This window comes from Dendrobium catenatum, unplaced genomic scaffold, assembly GCF_001605985.2.
Source record: "Dendrobium catenatum unplaced genomic scaffold, ASM160598v2 fragScaff_scaffold_133, whole genome shotgun sequence".
Classification (NCBI taxonomy): domain Eukaryota; kingdom Viridiplantae; phylum Streptophyta; class Magnoliopsida; order Asparagales; family Orchidaceae; genus Dendrobium; species Dendrobium catenatum.
The window spans coordinates 10,029,125-10,051,162 of NW_021318595.1; the positions used below are offsets into that span (position 1 = coordinate 10,029,125).

At 31.7% G+C, this 22,038-nt stretch overlaps 1 protein-coding gene and 1 long non-coding RNA gene across 2 annotated transcripts; both read left to right on the forward strand.

Annotated features, from left to right (window-relative positions):
• Positions 1-1,068: 1,068 nt before the first annotated feature.
• On the forward strand, positions 1,069-10,312 carry LOC110110032 (transmembrane emp24 domain-containing protein p24beta3). The gene is made up of 4 exons (XM_020841315.2): positions 1,069-1,332; positions 7,412-7,598; positions 8,026-8,133; positions 10,035-10,312. The coding sequence occupies exons 1-4, from the start codon at positions 1,069-1,071 to the stop codon at positions 10,166-10,168; spliced, it is 693 nt and encodes a 230-aa protein (XP_020696974.1). The 3' UTR covers positions 10,169-10,312.
• A 7,243-nt stretch (positions 10,313-17,555) lies between these two features.
• LOC110110011 lies at positions 17,556-18,590 on the forward strand. The gene is made up of 2 exons (XR_003702235.1): positions 17,556-17,957; positions 18,206-18,590. It is a non-coding gene; the product is annotated as an uncharacterized LOC110110011 (long non-coding RNA).
• The last annotated feature ends 3,448 nt before the right edge of the window (positions 18,591-22,038 follow it).

Here is a 22,038-nt window from a genome sequence, read left to right on the forward strand (position 1 = left end):
AGCCCGCCAGCTTGTCTTCCTACAACTACCAACCCAAACGCAACTTGTGTTTGTTAGGGTGTAAGCGAGTCAAGCAACTCATGAGCCAAACTAGATGAGCTAACAAGGCAAGCTTGAGCTAGCCTTGACTCTATTTGTTAGCTCGCGAGCCAGCTCATTTAAAAAACATATTTAAAATATATTAAAATTCAAGATTTTAAGTACAAAATTGTTCAAAATATTTGAAAATTATATCTCACTTTCTTATATTAAGTGATTATTTATTATTTTTCTTATGATTTCTCATTTTATGTTACTATGTTATTATTATAGTTGCTTAAATCATAATTATTTTCTTTCTTTCATGATAAACGAGCTGGCTCGTGAACCGGCTCAAACTTATTGAATAAAGCTCAAGTTCGAGCTCAGACTCAATTAATTAATCAATTGAGTCTGAGCTTTACCATTTGCCTTACTCGAACGAGTTTTAGATTATGTTTATTCTGCAAGACATCATATTAGTGTCAATATCTACATATAAGTTATAGATTGCTATAATGGTTGCATCGCCAAAAGAATGAATTAATAAAGGGTATGTGCAAATAAGAGTGTAAATGTGTTAAGCGGAGCTTGAGTAATCTCTGATTTAAATTAAATTTGATTAATTAATTGGGTTCATGCTCAAACCCAAGCTTTATTTTACGAGTTTGAGCCACTAACGAGCAGGCTTATTTGTTATAAAACAGAGAAAATGATTATGATTTAAGTAATTATTTTAATAAAATAATAAAAAATAATGAGAAATTATAAAACTAATAAAGAATCACTTAATATAAGATAGTGAGATATACTTTTTAAATATTTTTTAATAACTTTGTATATAAAATCAAGAATCATAATATATTTTAAATATATTTTATATTAATATTTTTTGATTGAGCTGGCTTACAAATTAACGAATTGAGTTGATGCTGATTTAAACTTGATTATTAACTCATCAAATTCGGCTCACGAGGCATTTATCTTGCTGATCTCAAGGAAACTCACGAGTCAACTTGACTCAGCTAAAACTCTACACTCAAGAATAGAATGTTTGTAGGCCTCACGGGTTTTAAGATCGGCTCCATCTCGATGGAGCGAAGGAAGGCATCGAACGGATCAGCGGCGGCGTTCATCTGGGTAGTTCTCCTCCTTGTGCTCCCTCTCCGCCTCTCTGGGCTCGCTCTTACCGTTCACGAAGTGGAGTGCGTTTACGAATTCGTGCACTTCGAAGGCGATCTAGTCTCGGGTAACTTTGTCGTCGTCGATCACAATATTTTCTGGGGTTCGGACCACCCAGGCGTAGATTTAATTGTAAGCACCCTCTATGCCGCTTCTATCCACCAAGTATTATTCGTTTTGGATTTTCTGCTTTTCTGATCAGTGTGATACTGTTTCGTCTTTTAATTGATCAATTTGAAGGGTTTTTTTTTTCTATTTATCTGACTCGGATTGGGATTTCAATTTGTTATTTGTCCATGAAGAGGACTTTTTTCTTGCATCATATAAAGTTTTAATCTTGATCGATGAAATTCTACGGAAAAACGGACGTTTGCTATTTCATAACCGGCAAAAAGGTGGTGTTTTGGTTGCTCTCATCTTTTTAATTATTTATGACTGATTACCAGTGCGGTGGGAGGATTTTGAAAGGGATGAACTACTGAGGGGATAGCGGGATGGCGGTAGAGCTTGGGAGTCCATTTCTTGTGTTTTCTTTTGATTTTTTCTGGACGACATAGGTCAATTTATTCTGGGGAACTTCCTGTATGCACTAATATTGTCAATTAATACCGGATTTAACAAATAAATATATTTTTCAGGGCTAAAAAACCTTGTTTTACTGTCACAGGACCGAAATACTAAACCTTCAACTTGCATACTTCATCGTTAAAGCTTCGTTTGGGGCGGCTTTCTTACTGATTCTTAAAAAAGCTGCTTTAAGAATAAGTAAGAAAGCCGCCCCAAATGAAGCCTGAGTTTTTAACTAGCATACTTCATCAGTAAGCTCAGTGGTATGAGTATGAACCGAAGAAGATTAATCATTAAGCTTTGTTAGTTTGCATCCACAATCTAATTGGCTCCGACAGCTCCAGGAAATCTATAAATGTTACTTGTTTGTGCTACATCTGTATGAAGTCTAGTTGCATTATTTTTGCAGAATTGTATCAATTGAACAACCTGCTGCCAGGCTGATAATTGATGATAAATTGACTTCAGAAGTATGAATATTCTTAATTCATGCGAAAAAATGATCAGGAAAACTGCCTTCAATAGCAAGTACTTTGTTGGCAACTAAGAAATGGATGGCCCTTTGATTCAAATGAAGGCAATAATGTAAGTTCAGTGGCAAGGTCAGTTCTGGTAGAATTTGACACGCCACGCTATTCCATGAGCATTCCCTTTCTTGCATGTAGGTCAAATTCAACAGTGCTAATCAAGCATAAATAATACACAGACATGTGCTTACAAGTTTTAAGCATTGTAGGATTCAAATAGGTTAATGCATATAAGCAAGCATAATTAAAACATCATCACATACTAATACATAACAACTCATTACATTCATAGATTTTTTCGTAGTTTGTAAGTTATAAAAACTGTTTATAAATTTCTCTATAATTTACTATTTTATTAGATACTATTACATATTGTTTGTCTTGAATGAAAGCAAGGTACTAGCTTTTTCATAATCACCTTCAACCTTATCTCAACTTTGTGAGTTCAATTTTATAAGCCTCCTTCGCCATTAATTCTCATTGACTGCAGCATTAGGTGTTATCGCACAACATCTATTCTTGTTTCTCTTTTATCTACCCATTTCTTGTCAACCTCCCGTAATAATTCTTTATTCTTCTTGCATGCCAAAATACTTGCAGCTGTAAAGTGAGAGTTTTACATTTTTTTTTTTTGTATGAAGATCCTACACACATCGATAAAAGATATGCTCATAGGGCTCACTTGAGCTTTTATATGAAAATTTTGATAAGAAAAGAAAAAACACATGGCTTACCGCTGGCAAAAACAGAAGCTCTCTCTTCCCCCCACTTAGAGAAGATGGGATTATAAAGTTTAGAAGACTAGTTTAATCTCTTGGGCTATATTAGAGAATGCTAAAGAAGTAGTAAGTGGTGATGAGACGATCAAGATATGGAGATCAGATGATTGCAATGGGATGATGACAATCTGACAATAGTGGTCGGCAATGATGGTTAAATAATTACTATCAGGTAACTGCAATTGAACGGTGAGAGTCCCATGTTGGTAGTCAGGCAATTGCAATCGAGTATTGACGATCACCGGCAATCTTTGTCAACATAAATATTTGGATATGGCTCTAGGGTTTCATATCTCTAAACTCTCAAAAAATGAGAGTACTTATAGTATTTTGGAGCGACATTTTAATAATTTTAACAAATATCTCCAAAACACTTCATGGACAACCCATGCTTATTCCCTTGATCAGATACTATTCCTTGGGCATTTAAATGCTTTAACGGCATTGGAATTGAGTGATATTGGGCTAAGTGAATTTCTCTTGTCAATGCGCTCATTTCGAATGTAAGCACAGAAGATATGGATCAAAATTTATTAAAAGGTTTCAGTTCAAGCTAGGGATGTAAATGAACTGAGCGTTCGACAAGCTACTCGTGACTCGGCTCTATAGGAGCTCGTTTATGTCTGTTTGATAAAGTAAATGAACAAGCTTGAACAAGTTTAACAATACTCGATTGCTAAATGAACAATCTTGAACAACCCAGCGTTCACTCATTTATGTTCACAAATGATATAGTTTAGAGCTCGTGAACATGCTCATTAAGAAGCTTGATTTTTTCCTCATTTAATTTAAAATAAATATTATATCTAATTTGACTAAATTTAATATTTAACAAATTTTATATCTCACATTATATCTTATTTGACTAAATTTAAAATTAAATATTATATCTCAAGTTATTTAACAAAATTTAAAAAATATTTTTTAAAATTTTAATATTTCTTACTTTTTTCATTCTCTCTACCGCCCTCTTTCTCTATATGTATGGCTTTTTTTTTATTCTCCTGTCCGCCCTCTCTCTCTCTCTCTCTCTCTCCTCCAGGGCATAGAGAATTTTTTTCATTCTCCTGCCCGCCCTCTCTCTCTCTCCTCCAGGGCATCAAGAAACTCAAAAAAAAAAAAAAAAAAAACTATGGGGGTTTAGTCCCATACCCCCTGGAGATGAGTGATGTTGCTATATAAAAACAAATATATGTGCATGCCATTTGATGAACAACGGGCAGCTGGCGGGTTGGGCAGGTATTCTATCGAGCTCGCTCAACGAGCTATTTGGCTAAATTTAAATCAAATACAGATTTTTGTGAATTGTGGTCAGCTCGTTCGATAAGAGGCTCGACAAGCTTGAAGTTAAACAAGCTTAAATCTAAACACGAGCTGAGCTCGAACATTGGAGTTTTAAACGAACCCGAGCTTGCACAACTATCCAAGAAGCTCGAAAAGCTTTGAGTGTAGCTTAAATTAAAATTAATTAATGTTGAAATTGAGGAATAAGAAAACGAGGAAGAGTTGGAATCAATTAATGTTGAAGGTGATCAAGGGGATCATTAATTAGTTATTTGTCGGGTCTTGACTATCAAAATTGATGCCAGAGATAAATGGTTTAGACGAAAATCTTTCAAACCACTTGTACTATAGGAGGCAAATTATGTACCATTATGATGGATAGTGGTAGCTCAAGAAATTTTATGTCGCAACTCTTGGTTGGTAAGCTTAAACTAAAATTAAAACCCTTGGCCAAACCTTACAAGATATCATAGTTTAAGGAAAGAGTAGAAGTACCAATCACCCAACAATGTCTTGTCAACCTCTCACAGACGACGCCAAATTATTGTGCCTGAATATTTGTAATGATAAAGAGATAAAGTTTAATTCCTTAGCTTTGTACAAAGATCCGATATATATAAAGATAAGAGAGGAGTTATAAGAGACACTAGAATCTTATGTGAAAATCCATAAAAAGAAAAATTATGGTGTTTATCTTAGTTAAAATAATTTCACTAGTGTTTGTCATTGGTTACAATTGACGTTGTATCCTGAGATTGGGAAAGGTGTTGGCACAATATATAGACATAAGTTGTACAAAATGAATTCCAAGTAGGAAGTAGGAAAAGCCCTCTAGCTGTGTAGCATAATAGTTGTCTTGAAAAGATCATTTATTATGTTTTTCGTCTCCTTTAAGGAAGGAAAACCAGATACCAAGAAATCTAACATAAATCCTAGTGCTCATGTTGGGAGTTAAGAAAACATTCTTCGATCTTACAAATGATGTCGTGCATTGGCGTCGGTAATAAATTCAATGGGCGTTGGTGTAACCAGGCGATAATGATCAATGGATTGTTAATTTGAAGGGTTGTAGACTGTAGTCGAGCGATCATGGATAGAGGATTGTATTCTGCAACTCTAGTCAGAGGATTGTATCTGGATGATGTAGGTCAGAGAAACATAGTCGAGTGAATGTTGGAGGACAATAGTTGAGCTACAGAGGTCAGAGTATCGTTGTAAAGTTGTGGTGGTTGGAGAGTTGTCGTCATGCGACATTTGGCCGAAGGATCCTATTTGGACGAGGACTGGCGCTAGGTAATAGTTGTCAAAAGACTTTAGTCGATGAAATTGGTGCGACGATGTAGGATGAGCATTATTTTAATGAAAGCGGTCGGGCAATCTTCCGATGACTATGGTCAGGCAGTGGTCTAATGGCAGCAGTGTACTGATGGTGCCTCGTAAGTATGAAGAAAATTAGGAACACTCCATTGGACTTTTTGTTTTGATTCATTTATTCAGCATTTAAGCATCTTAATGTTGTCGAAATTAAGCATTCTACTTGTTGGATTCTTCTCATCGAAATGCTTGACTTGGCTATGAGCATGCGAGATTTGGAAGTTATTTAATCATCTAAATAATATTTTGAAGTTGTCAATCATACTTCAAGTGCTCGATCTAGGCTTTTTCAGACTCGAATTGAACCACTTTATGTCTTGTTGGGTTTGTCTCGTCAAGATATTTAGTTCATGTATAAGTTTGTTGAAGTCAGAGTTTGGATGGTCTTGAATTTAATTATGGAAGCTTCTAATTAAAATATGCATTGAGATGCTTGCCCGTTCAAGACGATTTTAGATGAAGTATCAAGGTTGATTTTACTATTTTCTTAAATTTACATATCACCTCAAAAGTAAAATTACTTTGTTTTTTGAAGTTTTCAAATTCAATACTTCCATAAAATACGGTGTTCAAATATTCTATTTGAAAATTAGAGATGGCTACGTCAATTGTTTATCCGATGCAGTTGTGTGGCATCTAAATTTACCAAATACCCAGAAGTATCTGATATGATACAGCACATTTTTGCAAATATCTATATTTTCTAATTAAAGAATACCTCTATATTGCTATGAACTTGTTCTATTCTAATGTAGTAATGTGAACCGAAATAGTAGTTACTAGTGATTCACAAAATTGATATTGTATGCACTTAACATGTTGTAGGGCAGGGTGGTGTTGCAACGTTTTCAAATTAATTAGAATGGCATCGGGGCCTTTCCTGCAAACATTTAAGGTCTCAACTAGATGAGAGTTTCTTTGACCTGCCTGAAAAGATAAAGGAAAAGCGGAAGGCCCAACAAAATTTATGAGGGATTAGTAAATGTTATAAAGTAACATTTGCTACCAGCATAGTTGGTTGAAGAAAATTCATTTTACTGATTTTTCTTCTCGGACAGTCTTATTGGCTGACTTTGTTCGACTGTTAGGTAGTGTGTTACCTTGTCATTTTTAATGTCACTGTTGGCCGGTCCAGGTTGGGCCGGTCCAGGTTGGACCGGCCTAACAGCTACCTTGTCATTTGTAATGTCACTGAAATATGCAATCTCATTTAGTGTCCAAATTAACTTTGAACATTTCCGGTTTTTCCTTCCATTTAAAATTTTGTTTGTTGTTGTAACTGAATTCCCATTGCCCCACCCCCCCCCTATTAGCATTTGCGCATTGAACAATTTGATTTACCTGGTGAGTGATTCGAAATAGTCGACCTCCTTTAGTCATATGGGCAACTAATTTGAACGAAACTTCCTTGTTCTTCAACTAGTCATTTGATTTATTAAAATTTCTTTATTTTTTTGCTATCAAGATGTACTTGCATGTCATAGAAAAACACAGCTCTGTAATGATATTCTTCTGCGTGATTTCTAAAAACATCTACATGATGGTCTTACTGTTTTTGCCGCATCAGTTGTATTTTGAAGCATATATGCCCACTTGGTTAACTTTAGAAATTCATTAAATTGTACCAAACACAAGATTTTTACCGAAACTTACTCCATCAAACTGTCTCATAAATGGCAGGTTTCTTCTCCACATGGTGACACTGTTCACACATCAAAGGGAAAATCTGGTGACAAATTTGAGTTTAAGGCTCCTAGCGGTGGAATGTACAAGTTTTGTTTTCATAATCCAACGAAAATTCCAGAGTCTATATCTTTCAACATCCATGTTGGCCATATTCCTAGCGAGCAACATCTTGCCAAAAATGGTTAGTCTACTTGTCTAAGATTGCTGTGGTGATCATCTTGTCAATAGAAGGGGTGGTAATTGATTTTTTTGATGTATTTTGAGTGGCTGTAAATATGGAAATGATAAATCTGAATATAATCCCTCTCATAGTTATGGATAGTAACATTACTAACATCATCAGTCATAGTTGGTCGTTCACTATTTGGTTTTGATTATATGAATCTTTGTTCTTCATTTATTTTTACTAAGTGTTACATGAGAAATTAAAACTTTTTGGAACTTCTATTCATGTTAAATTGATCCACCTATTTTCTTTCCCAAAGTGCTAAACCTTTGATATTACTTCCCAATATTTCAATGGGGTGTCTCTCCTATCAATCGTAAAAGTGTTAAATTGCTTTTGTTACTTTCTCGTATATACACTGACAACATTTTATATGATGCAGAACATTTTGATCCTGTGAATGTAAAGATTGCTGAGCTTAGAGAATCATTGGAGTCTGTTACCTTAGAACAACGGTACCTGAAAGCTCGTGATGCCCGCCATCGCCTAAGTAAGCAATATTCATTTAAGAAGCGAAAAGTTTGTAAGGATTGGGTCTGATAATAGAAAAGTGTTCTCATACACGATAATAGAAAATTTTAAGTGCCCATTTGGTGGATTTTAGATAGAAAACATCTAGATTATCATTCAAAGGGTTTGAGGATTCACTAATAAAGAATTTAAATACTTCATTTATAAAAGTGACATTTCCTTATGTTAAAATTTAATTTATATACATGTTTATTTATAATATAAATAAATCAATTTGTCTAATGATTTCTTAAATGACTTTATATTTATTGGTATCTTTGAATATTTACAATTTTTTATTAATTAGCAAAATAACTTTATTATTATTATTATTTTTAAATAATAATGATTTATATCTATATTTTTTATGATACAAATAAGTCCTTTGTAATTAATTTCCTATTTTAACTCCTACATAATTTCCTATTTTATCTATCTTAAATTTATTTTCACTTCTAATTGTTATTCTTCTAATATAATTCTTAATATCTTTACATACATTAATGTGTAATTTTTGAAAAGAAAATCTAAATATTATTTATGTTGCCCATGTGATACCTATTTTATGTATTTTTGGAATTAATAAAAATTGCTCTTTCCATCATTTAGGTCAACATAGCTAGCTTCAAACTTTCCCAAATATACAACAATATCAAGCCTTTATTCCACTATGTGGGATCGGTTAAATGAATCTTTTTTCTTCATTGTGTCTTATTAAGAGTTAAATTCTCATTTAAATCTAATAAAAAATTCATTTCTAATATATTCTTACCAAGCTCTTTTAGGTCTCCCTCTATTTTTCTTAATATAGGTCAAATCTAATACATCTACCCTCCTAACCGGGTCTGTGGAAGACTGATGTTTTATGTGATCAAACCATCTAAGGCTACTCGTTCTAATATTATTTGCCATTGGAGCTACTCCAACCTTTCCCCATATATATTCGTTTTGCATTGTCTCTAAGAATAAAACCACTTATCCACCTAAACGTCCTCATCTTTACAACACTTAGCTTAATTTTATGCTTCTCTTTTAATGGACAACATTATGTGCCATAAAGCATTGCGGTCTCATCACCCTCTTATAGAATTTTCTCTTTAAGTTTGAGGGGTACTTTTCTATCACACAATAGGCTCAATGCATTCCTCCACTTCAACAATCCAACTTGAATTTTATTAATTATATCCTCATCTATTTCACCATAACTATGAACAATAGACTCAAGATATCTAAAACATACACTCTTTTTACTGACTTGATCGCCCAAAGTCACAATCCACCCACTAGATCTATTACTGCTAAAATTACACCCAATGTACTCGATTTTAGATCTACTGAAATGAAGTGTTTAGACTTTACGGTTGAACTCCATAATGTAAGTTTTCCTTCAACTTCATCTTTAGCCTTATCGACAAGAAGAATATCATCAGCAAAAAGCATAATGATGTCATTAAACTTATAAACAGAATTAGTGAAAAATGAAATCATGATATTAGAAACATATCTACAAATAATCAAATAAGTGAGCTCTGGTCATTCATTTTGATTTGATAAGAAAAAAAACACCAGATTTAAGCTTCACAAAACTTAAATATGATGATTTTTTTTTTCACAAACAAACGAGCAAAATAAAATCATAATCTTTTAAAACCTTGCTTTCTATCTACCAACAATCAAATGGGTCTTAAAAAGAGTCACACATACCAAAAGAGAGCCAAAATACATAAGAGAAATGAGGAAAATAGCAGAAAATTTTAATGTTTCATGATTCTCTCGGATGCAAAGGACTTCATAGCATTCGAATGTTGGATCTATTTATTAGATTTAATCTCATTATGTTTAGATTAACAGTACTTATCTTCATTATGTATTATAATGCAGCAAATGAGAGCACTAGAAGACGCCTAATTTTTTATACTGTGGTGGAGTATCTTCTACTGATGCTTGCCAGCGTTCTCCAGATTTGGTACATTCGCCGATTGTTCAGCAAATCTGTTGCTTACAACCGAGTTTAACTTTGAGATCATAGCTATAATTTTCTGAATTTTATGTACCTTATTAGTTTCTCTTTTCTGAAATATAACATTTAAAAAATGCTTACTACTGAATAATTTTTTGCGTGGAAATTCGTTATAGAATCTGTCTTAATGGACTTTTCATGTTTCATGCAGTCATTTTACTTGTTTGGGATTTTATTTACTGTTATGAAATATGTGCTGTGTAAATATTGGGTTTTTAAATCAGCACAATACATTGACTTACTCGAGTACTAAACAAACAACTTGTTCATTATTGTTGATTTTTTTTACACGAAGATTTTTCAAAGGATTTCTTTGCTTATTGTTGAATGTTCTTCAATTATGTAACTGTCTTCCAACCTTTCCCAGTACTTGTTTTTAATATTTGATGTACAAGGTAATATTTATTGATACTATTTCCCTAACTGTAACGAAAATGCCAAAATATGACCATGTTCTTTCATACTTTCAAATTCAAGTACCTATTTGTACCTTCACTTTCCTTTCAATTTTCCTAAACATATTATGTATATCTGATATTTGTCCAGAAATTGTTTATGATATTGATTCCTGGTGTTAATGATCTACCAGGATTTGAATCTTCAACCCCCATGATGGTATTAATCCATTTTCTGCCTCCTGCATTTGTGTACAAAGTTCACAAATATGCATTCAGGTTTAACCGCATGCATACACACTTCATGCATTGGTAGTTTCATGTATAGATAATGAAGACCATGTGCATGGACCACTTATTCAGATCCTTTTTCCTGATCTATTGTTCAGAGTGATGGTGAAATAAACATATATATTATTATCAGAATTCAAGCGGGATGGTTGAAGTGGAGGAATGCATCGGGCTTGTTGTGTGATAGAAAAGTCCCTCTCAAACTTACGGGAAAATTCTTTAAAATAGTGGTGAGACCTGTAATATTTTATGGTGCCGAATGTTGGCCATTAAAAGACAAGTATAATGCTAAGTTAAGTGTTGCAGAGATGAGAATGCTCAGGTGGATGAGTGGCTTTACCCTTATAGATAGGATACGAAATGAGCATATACATGAATAGGTTGGAGTAGCGCCAGTGGAAGATAAGATTAGAGAGAGTCGCCTTAGTGGTTTGGTCACATAAAACGGCGGCCTTCCGATGACCCGGTTAGGAAAAGTAGAGGTATTAGATTTGACTTATGTTAAGAAAGGTAGAGGTAGACCTAAAAATACTTGGTTAGAACATATTAGAAATGATATTTCTTTATTAGATTTAAACGAGAATTTGACTTTTAACAAGACACAATAAAGAAAAATAATTCATGTAGCTGACCCCATGTAGTGGGACGAAGGTTTGATGTTGTTGTTGTTGTTGTTGTTGTTGTTGTAAGGTCTACCAATGAGTTCAATGGTGGAACCAAAGTTTTAAATGAGATTTGTTGAAAGCCTTTAGCCCAAATTTAGGGGTAAAACTCGTATAATATACATTGTTATATGGATCTTTCTTAAAGAAATCTATTATTGTGGAGGTGAGAGCCACTTTCTATCTTTTTTTGGTTCCAACACTGCAGATGACCCATGGGCTACTTCTATTGTTGTCTCCTTACCAGTTGTGCTCTGCAATGCTTACATGGGAGTTGTAATTTTGCTTCATTATGGTGGTTGTCAGCCAGTTTAGTTGGTAAAGGCCTTGAAAGTTATTGTCACGGCTCTGATTTCAAATTATATTTACATCAGCTTGGAACTTGCTCAGAAACTGAATTGGCCATGACCGTGATGTATGAACAGCTATGCATGCTTGTTTATGGTGGTACCAATCGTAGGTGAGTGGGTTCTTCTTCTGATGCATGCAATTTCAAGCATATTTTTCCATACATACATGGTTGTTACGTGTGAAGTATACAGGGGGCCACTGCATACCACTTGGGTTACATTTCATTGCATCTAGTATTTTAGGCTTCCTTTGGGATGGCTTTTTAATGTTCGTACTGAAAAGCCGCTTTAAGGAGCAGTAAGAAAGTCGTCCCAAATGAAGACTTAGGTTTCGTTTGGGATGGTCTTGTTGCTGCTTTATGAAACAGTTTTTTTGTACAATTTTTTTTAGTTTAAGAAGTTTCTGTACTAAAAAGTTACTTTTGAAAACAGTAAGAAAACTGTTCCAAACGAAGCCTTATTGTAAAGCTACACTCCTAAAAAAAATTCTCACAAAAATAAATTGGAATCAACTTTGTTTTGGTGGTCCAATCACATATTTCCTGTTGTTGGATCCACGGTCTCTCATTTTTATTGGACCACCTAAATAAAGTAGACCCTATATTAATTTTTTTTTTCTTTTTTATATGTACATTTCTTTGGAGAGTGCAGCAGTACTCTTTATTTTATCATATCTAATATCCTTTTTTATAAGTAGGGCTGTTAGAAATGGATAGTAAATTATTAGCCATATGCCCTTTCAAAAGTTATTTATTTTCATCATTTTAGTCATACATTTAAATTTTTTTTAGGGTTATCAGGTTGCAGTTTTAACTTCTGAATTTGATAATTATGCAAAATCTCAAAAACTTGCTTCAAATTTCCTTCACAAGTTCACTATTGTATAGTTCATTTGATTGAAAATTGTGCTTATTGTTTCCTTTTCTGTCATTTTTTTTAATTTGTTCTATCAGATAATGTGATAGGAAGTACTTGAGTTCGCAATTAACCCTAAGGAAAATACTTGAGTTCGCAAGCAAACCTAACAACAATTGGTGAAAATAACGAGAAAAGCTGATTTCATAGAGAAATCAGCAATACGATGCAGGAATTTCAGTAAAATTGGAAAAAAAAACAAAACACAAGGAAACTTCTTCTATTCAATTCACGAACAAGAAAAGAGATACAAGATACACATTTTTTCAATTCGAGAGGAAGAAACAACTCTTTAAATCTCTAGGAAAGCTTAGAGCCCAAATGAACAAAACCTATATCTCAATTTTCTTCTCCAATTCAAGATGATCCAAACCCTAGCCTAAAGCCAAAGGAAACTTACAAATTCCCTAAATAGCTCCTGATTCAAAATTTCCCTCCTAAATAGCAATTTAATTAATTACTTGGGTCCCACAAGGGCATCTGCCCGCCCCCCAGTTTCGGCCACCAACTGTAAAAGAGAACTAGTTCAAGTTGGACCGACTCAGGCGGCCCCTCTTTGGCCGGCCTAACATAATGTTACTCCCTATTCAATGATATTGTATCATAACAGGCAAGATAGCTGAGAAACAGAAGCTTTACTTACACTTCCATCAATTTGTCAGAAGTTTAACTGATTGCTGCAGCACTTTTTTTTTCTTTATGCATAATGAACTAAATATTTGTCAATGTTCTTGAATAAATTATTCTGTGCGGTCATCGGACAGTTCAGAGGAGAATCAGGATGTGTCATATCATTCAGTACACAACGGTTCACCTCTAGACGTCGTCCGGTGACCATACAGAATAATTTCTCCTTGCTGAGAGTATGGTCAAGCTGCTTGGAAAAAATAAATAAGTTAATTTGAATGATCTTTGTTCTTGCATCCTAAAATATTGGAACATGAAGTTATTGAAATGAATCTTGTTAATATAATTTTTTTTTTAATTTTGGATGGCTTAATATAGATTTTAAATTAAGTTAATAGGGAAAAAAAGTATTTGATATTATGATGTAAAATGCATCAGGATGAATTTTAATGTTCATCATTTTATATTTAAATTAAACTAATTTAAGATATATATATTATTATTTTCAATATAAATTTAATATATTTTTCATTCAGATATTTAATTATAATTTTGAATTTGACTTTTAATAGGACATAATGGAGAAAAAAGATTCATGTAGCCGACCCCACGTAGTGGGATAAAGGTTTGATGTTGTTGTTGTTGTATATAGTTAATAGTTAAATAAATATTCTATAAAATCAACAAAATTGACATAATTTAATTTGAGTTAAATTTAAATAATTAAATTTGAGCTGAAATGATTAGCTCGATTTTGATTTGGTATCAACTATAGCAAAAATTATTATTATTTTTCTCTTTTGTACATATGATGTGTATAATAGAGAAAATTTATGTATCTTCATGTGATTAGAGTCAGGACGAACAATGTGTCCGGTATCGAATTTCATATATAATAATCTCTCCAACTATAGCACCTTGTATCGAACATTTATGCCTCGAAATTGCAAGGTTTAATTTTTTTTATTAAACCTTTTTGCACAGATAAAAAAATGAATTTGTAAAATGACCCTAAATTAAAAAAAAAAAAAAAGTATTATGCTGGTCAAACAAATTTTGTAGGAAAGCTTACCAACCACTTAAATACTGTGTAATTAATTAACACAAGACAAATAATTCATATACATAGACTCACAATTATTTGAATAATTTAAGATATAATTTAGGATTTATTTGAAAAAGTTTTTAATCTATTTTATTTTTCAAATAGCAATCGTAATTTCATTCTACTTTTATTTTCTCATTATTTTTAAAAAATTTTGAAGAAAAAAAATTTTTTTTAGTATATTATTTTTCTCATAATAACATCACAGTCAATTTTATAAAACACTGCAATCCTCCTAAATAGATTCTTAACTTTTCTCTTAAAAGTGTTTGATGTGCGTTAATCACTCATTGATTTTTATTTTATTTATTATTATTTTTTTAAGAGGAGGCAAAAGGTTCGAATTGCAGCCTCTCAGTCTCTGGAATCTAGCACTAGGTATTTTATGATGGCATGACTAGGTAAATTAATGGCTAACCGGTGCCTATTGTTATAAAGAAATTTATATAGCTAGGTCTACTTTTAATGAAATCGTATGATCTAATCTTATATTAATGGAAGCTAAGATGGAGATCATTATTTGTTAGTTTCATCTATTTGAGATAGATAGCCTTCTTTTAATTACTCTCATTTTGTCAACCCTATAAGAAATAAGCTGCATTTTTATTAGGATTGTTTTTGTGCTAAAAATGATGGTGATGGGAAAAGAGATCGATGCTTCAGTTTTAAATGATAAATTTTGAATTATATTGACAATATAATTCAAAATTACAATTTTTTTTCACAATAATATTGATATTGTAGTATTTTAATTACACGCATTTTTTCCTATTTTTTGGACCCTAGTGAAAATTCTTAAGAAATTGACACATATCGGTATAAGTGGGGATTCCTTCAGGTTCATGTTCGTTTTGTTTTAGCTACTCTTTTGCTCATGACATGATAGATATATGATGATTGTATAGATATTGAATATTGTATATGATTTTTGGGAATGAATACATAAGTATATATTGATGTTTTGCATTATATAATCTGTTTTGTTTATTATTAATATATGATATTAGGTAGCCCTGTTTGTTTTTATTAAAATAAAATTGATTATTTTTTTTTTCAAATTAGATTCTGTGGCATCACAACGTCATTTTAAATGAGATTTCTTAATTAAAAAAAAAATTCATTGATTGTAATTTGAAAATATAATTGATGTGTTCATGTGCCATACATATATCTGATGTGTATAAGATGTTTATTTTAAAATATATATTAGACATCCTATTAGACTTCGTTTCAGATGATTTTCTTATTGCTTCTTATATTAGTTTTATAGTACAAAAATTAAAACTTTGGCACTACAAAGTTATTTTAAGAAACAATAAGAAAGTCATCTCAAACCAAGCCTTAGTCCAATATTATTAAATATTGTTTCATTATAATGATTTATGAAAAGTTGAAACATAAATGAATACAACAACAACATCATCATCATCATCAAGCCTTTATCCTATTATGTCGGGTCGACTACATGAATCTTTTTTTCTCCATTACGAAATATAAATAAATGCTAAAATTAAATTAGAAATATAAAGATCGAACCCTTTTCAATCTTACGAAAGATTAACGATAATGCTTATGTTATCGATTTACCTGCCCATATTCAAACTTCTTCCACTTTTAATGTAGCAGATATCCATGAATATCATCCTCCAGATGACGCCGATACTACCTTAACATCGGCCGGGAGCACCTCCTCTGAAGGCGGGGAGGACTGATGGGACTATCCTACTCTGCAAGACACCACATGCCAACACACTCCACTACTACAGTATTTTTACACTTTCTGTTTTTACTTTCTGTTAGTGAACGTTCTCTCATTTCCCTTTTTTCCTTATTTAGAATAGGCAAGAAATTAGCCAAAGGAAAATAGACTATATGATGCCAAAGTATTGGTGATAGAAGGAAAAAGGAATATACTACCAAAATTACTCCATTACTGTTCTATTGGTTTTGTTCTCTGTTCTTAACCCTTTTGCAGGTTCCCTCGCCGGTATTCTCCTCCGTCGAAGTCCTCGCTCCGGCTTCAATCTCGGAAGGGTACGTCATCCAGGCAAGGGATGGTGGGCAAATTCCTCAATCAGAAATATGCCAATAGCTGCCTCTCTACCTTATGCGGATCAAATTAATGGTATGCAAAATTTCAATACTTTTAAGGCCCTTTTAAATATCAATCAGATGCCCTTTTTTTCTCTCTTTTAGGCTTCGTTTGGAACGGTTTTCTTTATGCTTCTTAAAAAGTGGTTTTCTAGTAAAAAAAAAATATGCTAAAAACTGCTTTAGGAAGTAGTAAAAAATCATCCCAAACGAAATCTTAAAATGTTTGATTGCCTACAAAAAATATGAAAAGAATTTCAAATTATTAAAGTATTCTTTTATCATGACATGTTGTGGGAGGGTTAGGAATGACTTTTTTAATTAGATTTAAATGAGAATTTGATTCTTAGGCTTTGTTTGGGAATGCTTTCTTAATGCTTTTTAAAGAAGATTTGTAGTAAAAAATTAAAAAAATTTGTACTAGAAATATGCTTTAAGAAGTAGTAAAAAACAATCTCAAATGAAATATTTAAAAAATGGAGAAAAAAATTCATGCAGCCGATCGAGAAAATTGATTCATATAGCTGACCCTATCTAGTAGTATAAAAGCTAGATATTTTTGTTGGTGGTGGTGGTAAGAATTTCAAATCTGTTATATATATATTTGTGATAACTTTAGTATATATTGTATAATTTTAAACAGTGAATTTTTATGAAGAATTTGACTTTCAATAAGCATCTCTTATCTCAGGTTTGGACTTTACCTTGATTAATTAATATAGCTTGTAAGCCGACGATTTCAATATTCAATAAGCATTTATTATAAAAATAAAAAAATTAATTAAAAAATACAGGTGAAATAATTATATATATATTAAAAGCATAAAATCCTAGATGCCCTTGTGCCTTGATTCTTGTGGCCAATAATTAGCTTATACTACTAAATATTTTTTAGGCTTTGGGACCACAATTCCATTAATTACATAGTAATCAACGACCTTAAAGTCTAACCATTGCACCTAAAACAAATTAGGGAAGCTCTAATCAACTGCGCCCTCCCCGCATACAATTTCTTCTGCTTCCAGCTTTCTTATAATATATCATATATATAACACTGAAAGCTAACAATCCATCGTATCTCTTCTTTACTTTTCTCTCTATTTCTCCTTTGCCTCAACTTTGCTTCTTTTTCATGTGCACCAGGAGCAGCTGAAGCTGCCAGCATGATCTGAAATATTCATTCTCTCACAAAATCATGGAAGTCTCAGATCATGTTGCAGTTTCACCTGCTGATAGGAGCACAAGAAACACTTCAGCTTAATTATGGCTTTATCTACAACCTGTCCTCTTCTTGAGTTACTTGGAATGAAGGAAAATGAAGGAAATGAAATTCCATAATATTCTAGAGGTTTATTAGAAATCTGAGATTCTTTATTTAATATTTTCAATCTCTTTCTTTTTGTTTTTTGTTTGCTTTTGCGCCTCAAATTGGCTAACATCCACCACAGCAAAGTGTTGCAGGTCAGATTTGCTTCATCGCGCGGTTTAAGAGCTTTGATTTGTCTGATTGATTCAGTACTATTCTCTTCTATTCCATGGATTAATATGAGTTATTTAACTGCTGTCTTTCTTTTTTCCTTTTCCTCCTTGCAAAAGTTTAAGAGAAGATATATGTGAAGATGATTGGGAATATTAATTTCTTCTAAGATGGAAGAAAGAAGGCAAGGAAAGCTTTTGCGTCTCTCATGGTTAATTAGTGCTTTGAAGATCTATGTTGCCATCGGTGCTCAAGAATTCCACATGCTTGATGCTTCTTCTCTTTGTGAGCTCTCTCTTATATGTTTAAAAATATTTCTTTCTCTTACAAAATGAATACACTCTCTACTTGATTTTGTGCCATGGGGATGATTGCTGAATTGAAAGATTTGTCTTTCCTATAGAAGCAAAAAAGTAGATTAATTTAGCCTTGCAACATGAAGTTTTTCATTGGAAAGAAAGCATAAGAAATTAATAGAGCTATGAACATTAGTTGATATCTGCACAAGATTGAGAGTCTTTTTGTATTTTATATTTACAGTCATGAAAATATGTTCTTGAATATGAAGATTTTGTTTATATTCCCTTTTTAAGTGTGAAAACAAAATTTATATTTTTGAATGATTTTAAAGCTATCTATGAACTTGAAAATTCATATTAATTTGTAGTTTCATCTAACCAAATGATCATAGAATGTAGTAAATTCATTATTTTTAAAATATATATTACATGTGAGCTTCTCTATTCTAGCAACTACTTATTAATTAAATGAATGAGAACCCTATTTATCTCTCTCCACATGGGAAACAAAATGATTCAGATTTCTTAGCTAAATTTAGGGCAGTTCTTTCTATCTGTAATGTAAAACTTTTTACTGTTACAAAACTATTATTCATATTGTTCTTGATTGTTGTATTGTAAAACAAAAGTATATGTAATATTTATTTCAAATGCCTACCAGTTAAAAAGAACAGTATCTATGATGTGCTAGATTTAATTAAGGTTTTTGGGCTCTTCCAAACTTTTTCTCTCTCTACTATTAACACAAACTGCACCCTAATTTTTGTGTGTTTCTTAGAAATAATTTAAGAGTTCAAATTCCAAAAAATAATTATTATAGTAGTATCTCCATTATGATTTGAAAGGCATAATTTTTTTTCAAGTTACAAATGGTCTCTCTCTTGATCTGCTAATTGAGGCTAAGGCTGACGCAGCTCATCATGATTTGCTTGTTAGGAGCTTTGACTACCAACCAATCATGAATTTGAAACTTGCGTATGTGATGTGTGTATGAGTTTGTCTTAATTGACTCAAAAGTCCAAAAAAAAAAACCAACAGGTCTTAGAGTTTGAAGCTTGCATATATAATATATGTATGAATTTACATTGAATTTTCTCTCATTTAAAATACTAGATTTATCTACCTAAATATCCCCCCTTATCTCACATTAAAGGTAAGGCTTTAATTAGATCTCTCTCTCTCTCTCTCTCTCTCTCTCTCTCTCTCTCTCTCTCTCTCGATTGTTACGTGAATGAAGTGAATTGCACTCAATGATTCTACAAAATCTTTGAAATCTTCGAAATCATAAAAGTCTAAGCTTCCCAAAGGGATTTGGTTGGTTCCTGCAATTCACAATAATCCCTTATAAATAAGGATATCCATATACTTTATTACTTATTTCCTTCATTACTTTTCATTTGATTGATTTCTGAAGTAAGGAAATTCCATCCCGTTTTGCTTGACCATACTGTTTAATTATTAGCAAATCATACCTGCCTTGTCCAATAAATTCCAATTCTCACCAATTATCATAACAATTATATGATATAATTATATTCTCAATTATTTATCCTTTATTCGGTGGTTGGATTATTTTCATAATCTTCTTAAATTATTTTGATTATCACCTATCAATCCTAATAATTTCAAATAAATCAAACAGGTGAAATTAATGATAATTGCATCATTGAGGAATAAAATCCAATAATTAGGAAAAATTAATTAAGATTTTTCCTCTTCTATATTAAAATCTTTTAACAAATAATTACCTCTATATTATCTATTTAATTACTGTGATTATATTAGTGGTATAACAATAATACATATACTACAACAACATCATCAAACTTTTATCGGCTACATGAATATTTTTTTTTTTCAATTGTGTCATATTAAGAGTCAATTTTGCATTTAAATCTAATAAAAAAAAAAGATCATTTATAATATTTTTTAATCATGACTTTTTAGGTCTAGCTCTATCTTTTTTGACATAAGTCAAATCTAATACATCTACTTTCCTAACCGAGGCTTCAGAAGGTTGTTGTTTTATGCGACCAAACCATCTAAGACTACTCTCTCTAATCTTATTTTCCATTGGAGCTGCTCCAACCTTTTTCACGCATATGCTCATTTCGTATCTTGTCTCAACATTCTGCAACATAAAGCATTGAAGGTCTCACTATATATCATCTTATAGAATTTTTCCTTCAAGTTTAAGAGGGGATTTTTCTATCACAAAACAAGCCCGGTGCATTCTTCCACTTCTTTCATCCAATTTGAATTCTATTAATAATATTCCTATCTATTTCATCATCACTATGAACAGTAGATCTGAGATATCTTATTAATGACTTGATCGTCTAAAGTCACAATCCTCTTACTAAATCTATTACTATTAAAATTATACTCCATATATTCAGTTTTAGATCTACTCAAATATAAATAAAAATACAAAAGTCTACAATAATTTTGAAAATCTTGAAATTTATATGGACTAAAAGGAAAAACTGCAGTGTATAATTAGGATGAGACAGGTTAATTAATCAATTGCATGGTGGAATTATGATGATAATCCCATGCCACATATATATGTAAATCTTTAATTCCTGTTATATCTTTTTTTTTTTTTTAATTATTTTGTTCACAGGAAAGTCCAGTGTGTTTGGTACAAATGGTAGGCCAAATCATGCGTATTTGATCGAAGAACCAAACGATAATCATTTCCTCCTGCATGCGTGTAAGTACGTATGATATCGATGTCTTATGCATGAAATGATATTAATTTAACGTTTTATGGTAAATATATTATATGATTTGTTTAGCGTTCACATTAACTTTATAAATATGCATATCTTAAGAAGATAAAATTTGTTATTGATTACTCTCTAATCAATAATTAATTATTGCATAATATATAGCACTCATTTGATTGCTAATTGATTTGGCAAAAAAAAAGGAGATTCTATGTTTTCTTACAATATAAATTTGAGGCTTTAATTTGAGATTGGAAATAAAAAATAGTATCACTTAACCAAAATGTTTATTATAATTTAAGAAAATAAAATATGTTATATTGTTAAAAATTTACAATAGAAGCATATATTATAAATATTTTAATTATATTTTCTTTGCTAAGATGAAAAGAAATTATTAGATTTATTATTATAAATAATTATGATCACTAATATTAAATAATTATAATCACTAATGTTTATTTAAAAAACATTTTTACTCTAATTGAAAAAACTTTTTTAATCATCGTATTTGCTTTTTGTCAAAGATTGTGATTTCATGATCTTCAATGATCTCGTGATGTAGCAACAATTTTTCAAATTTGTTTATATATTTAATAGCAAATTTAGTGTTTTGCTTTAATGAATTAATCTCATCAAGCAAATAAACACAATTAGAGAAATGCAACAAATTAATCTTTTAGAAGTTTTTTCATTTCAATCCAAATGGAAGACATCCCAACACAACGCATCCTTTCTTTCTCATTTTTCCATAATGATCCAATATATTTTAGCTTGTCTATCAAATTTTAATTTTACAAACGTCACATTTTTCGAACATTATGTCAGTAAAATAAATTATTCATATATGTTATCTAGTCAATAAAAACTTTAGAATTAATTTTACCATAAAAAATAGAAACATAAAAAATAGACACATCA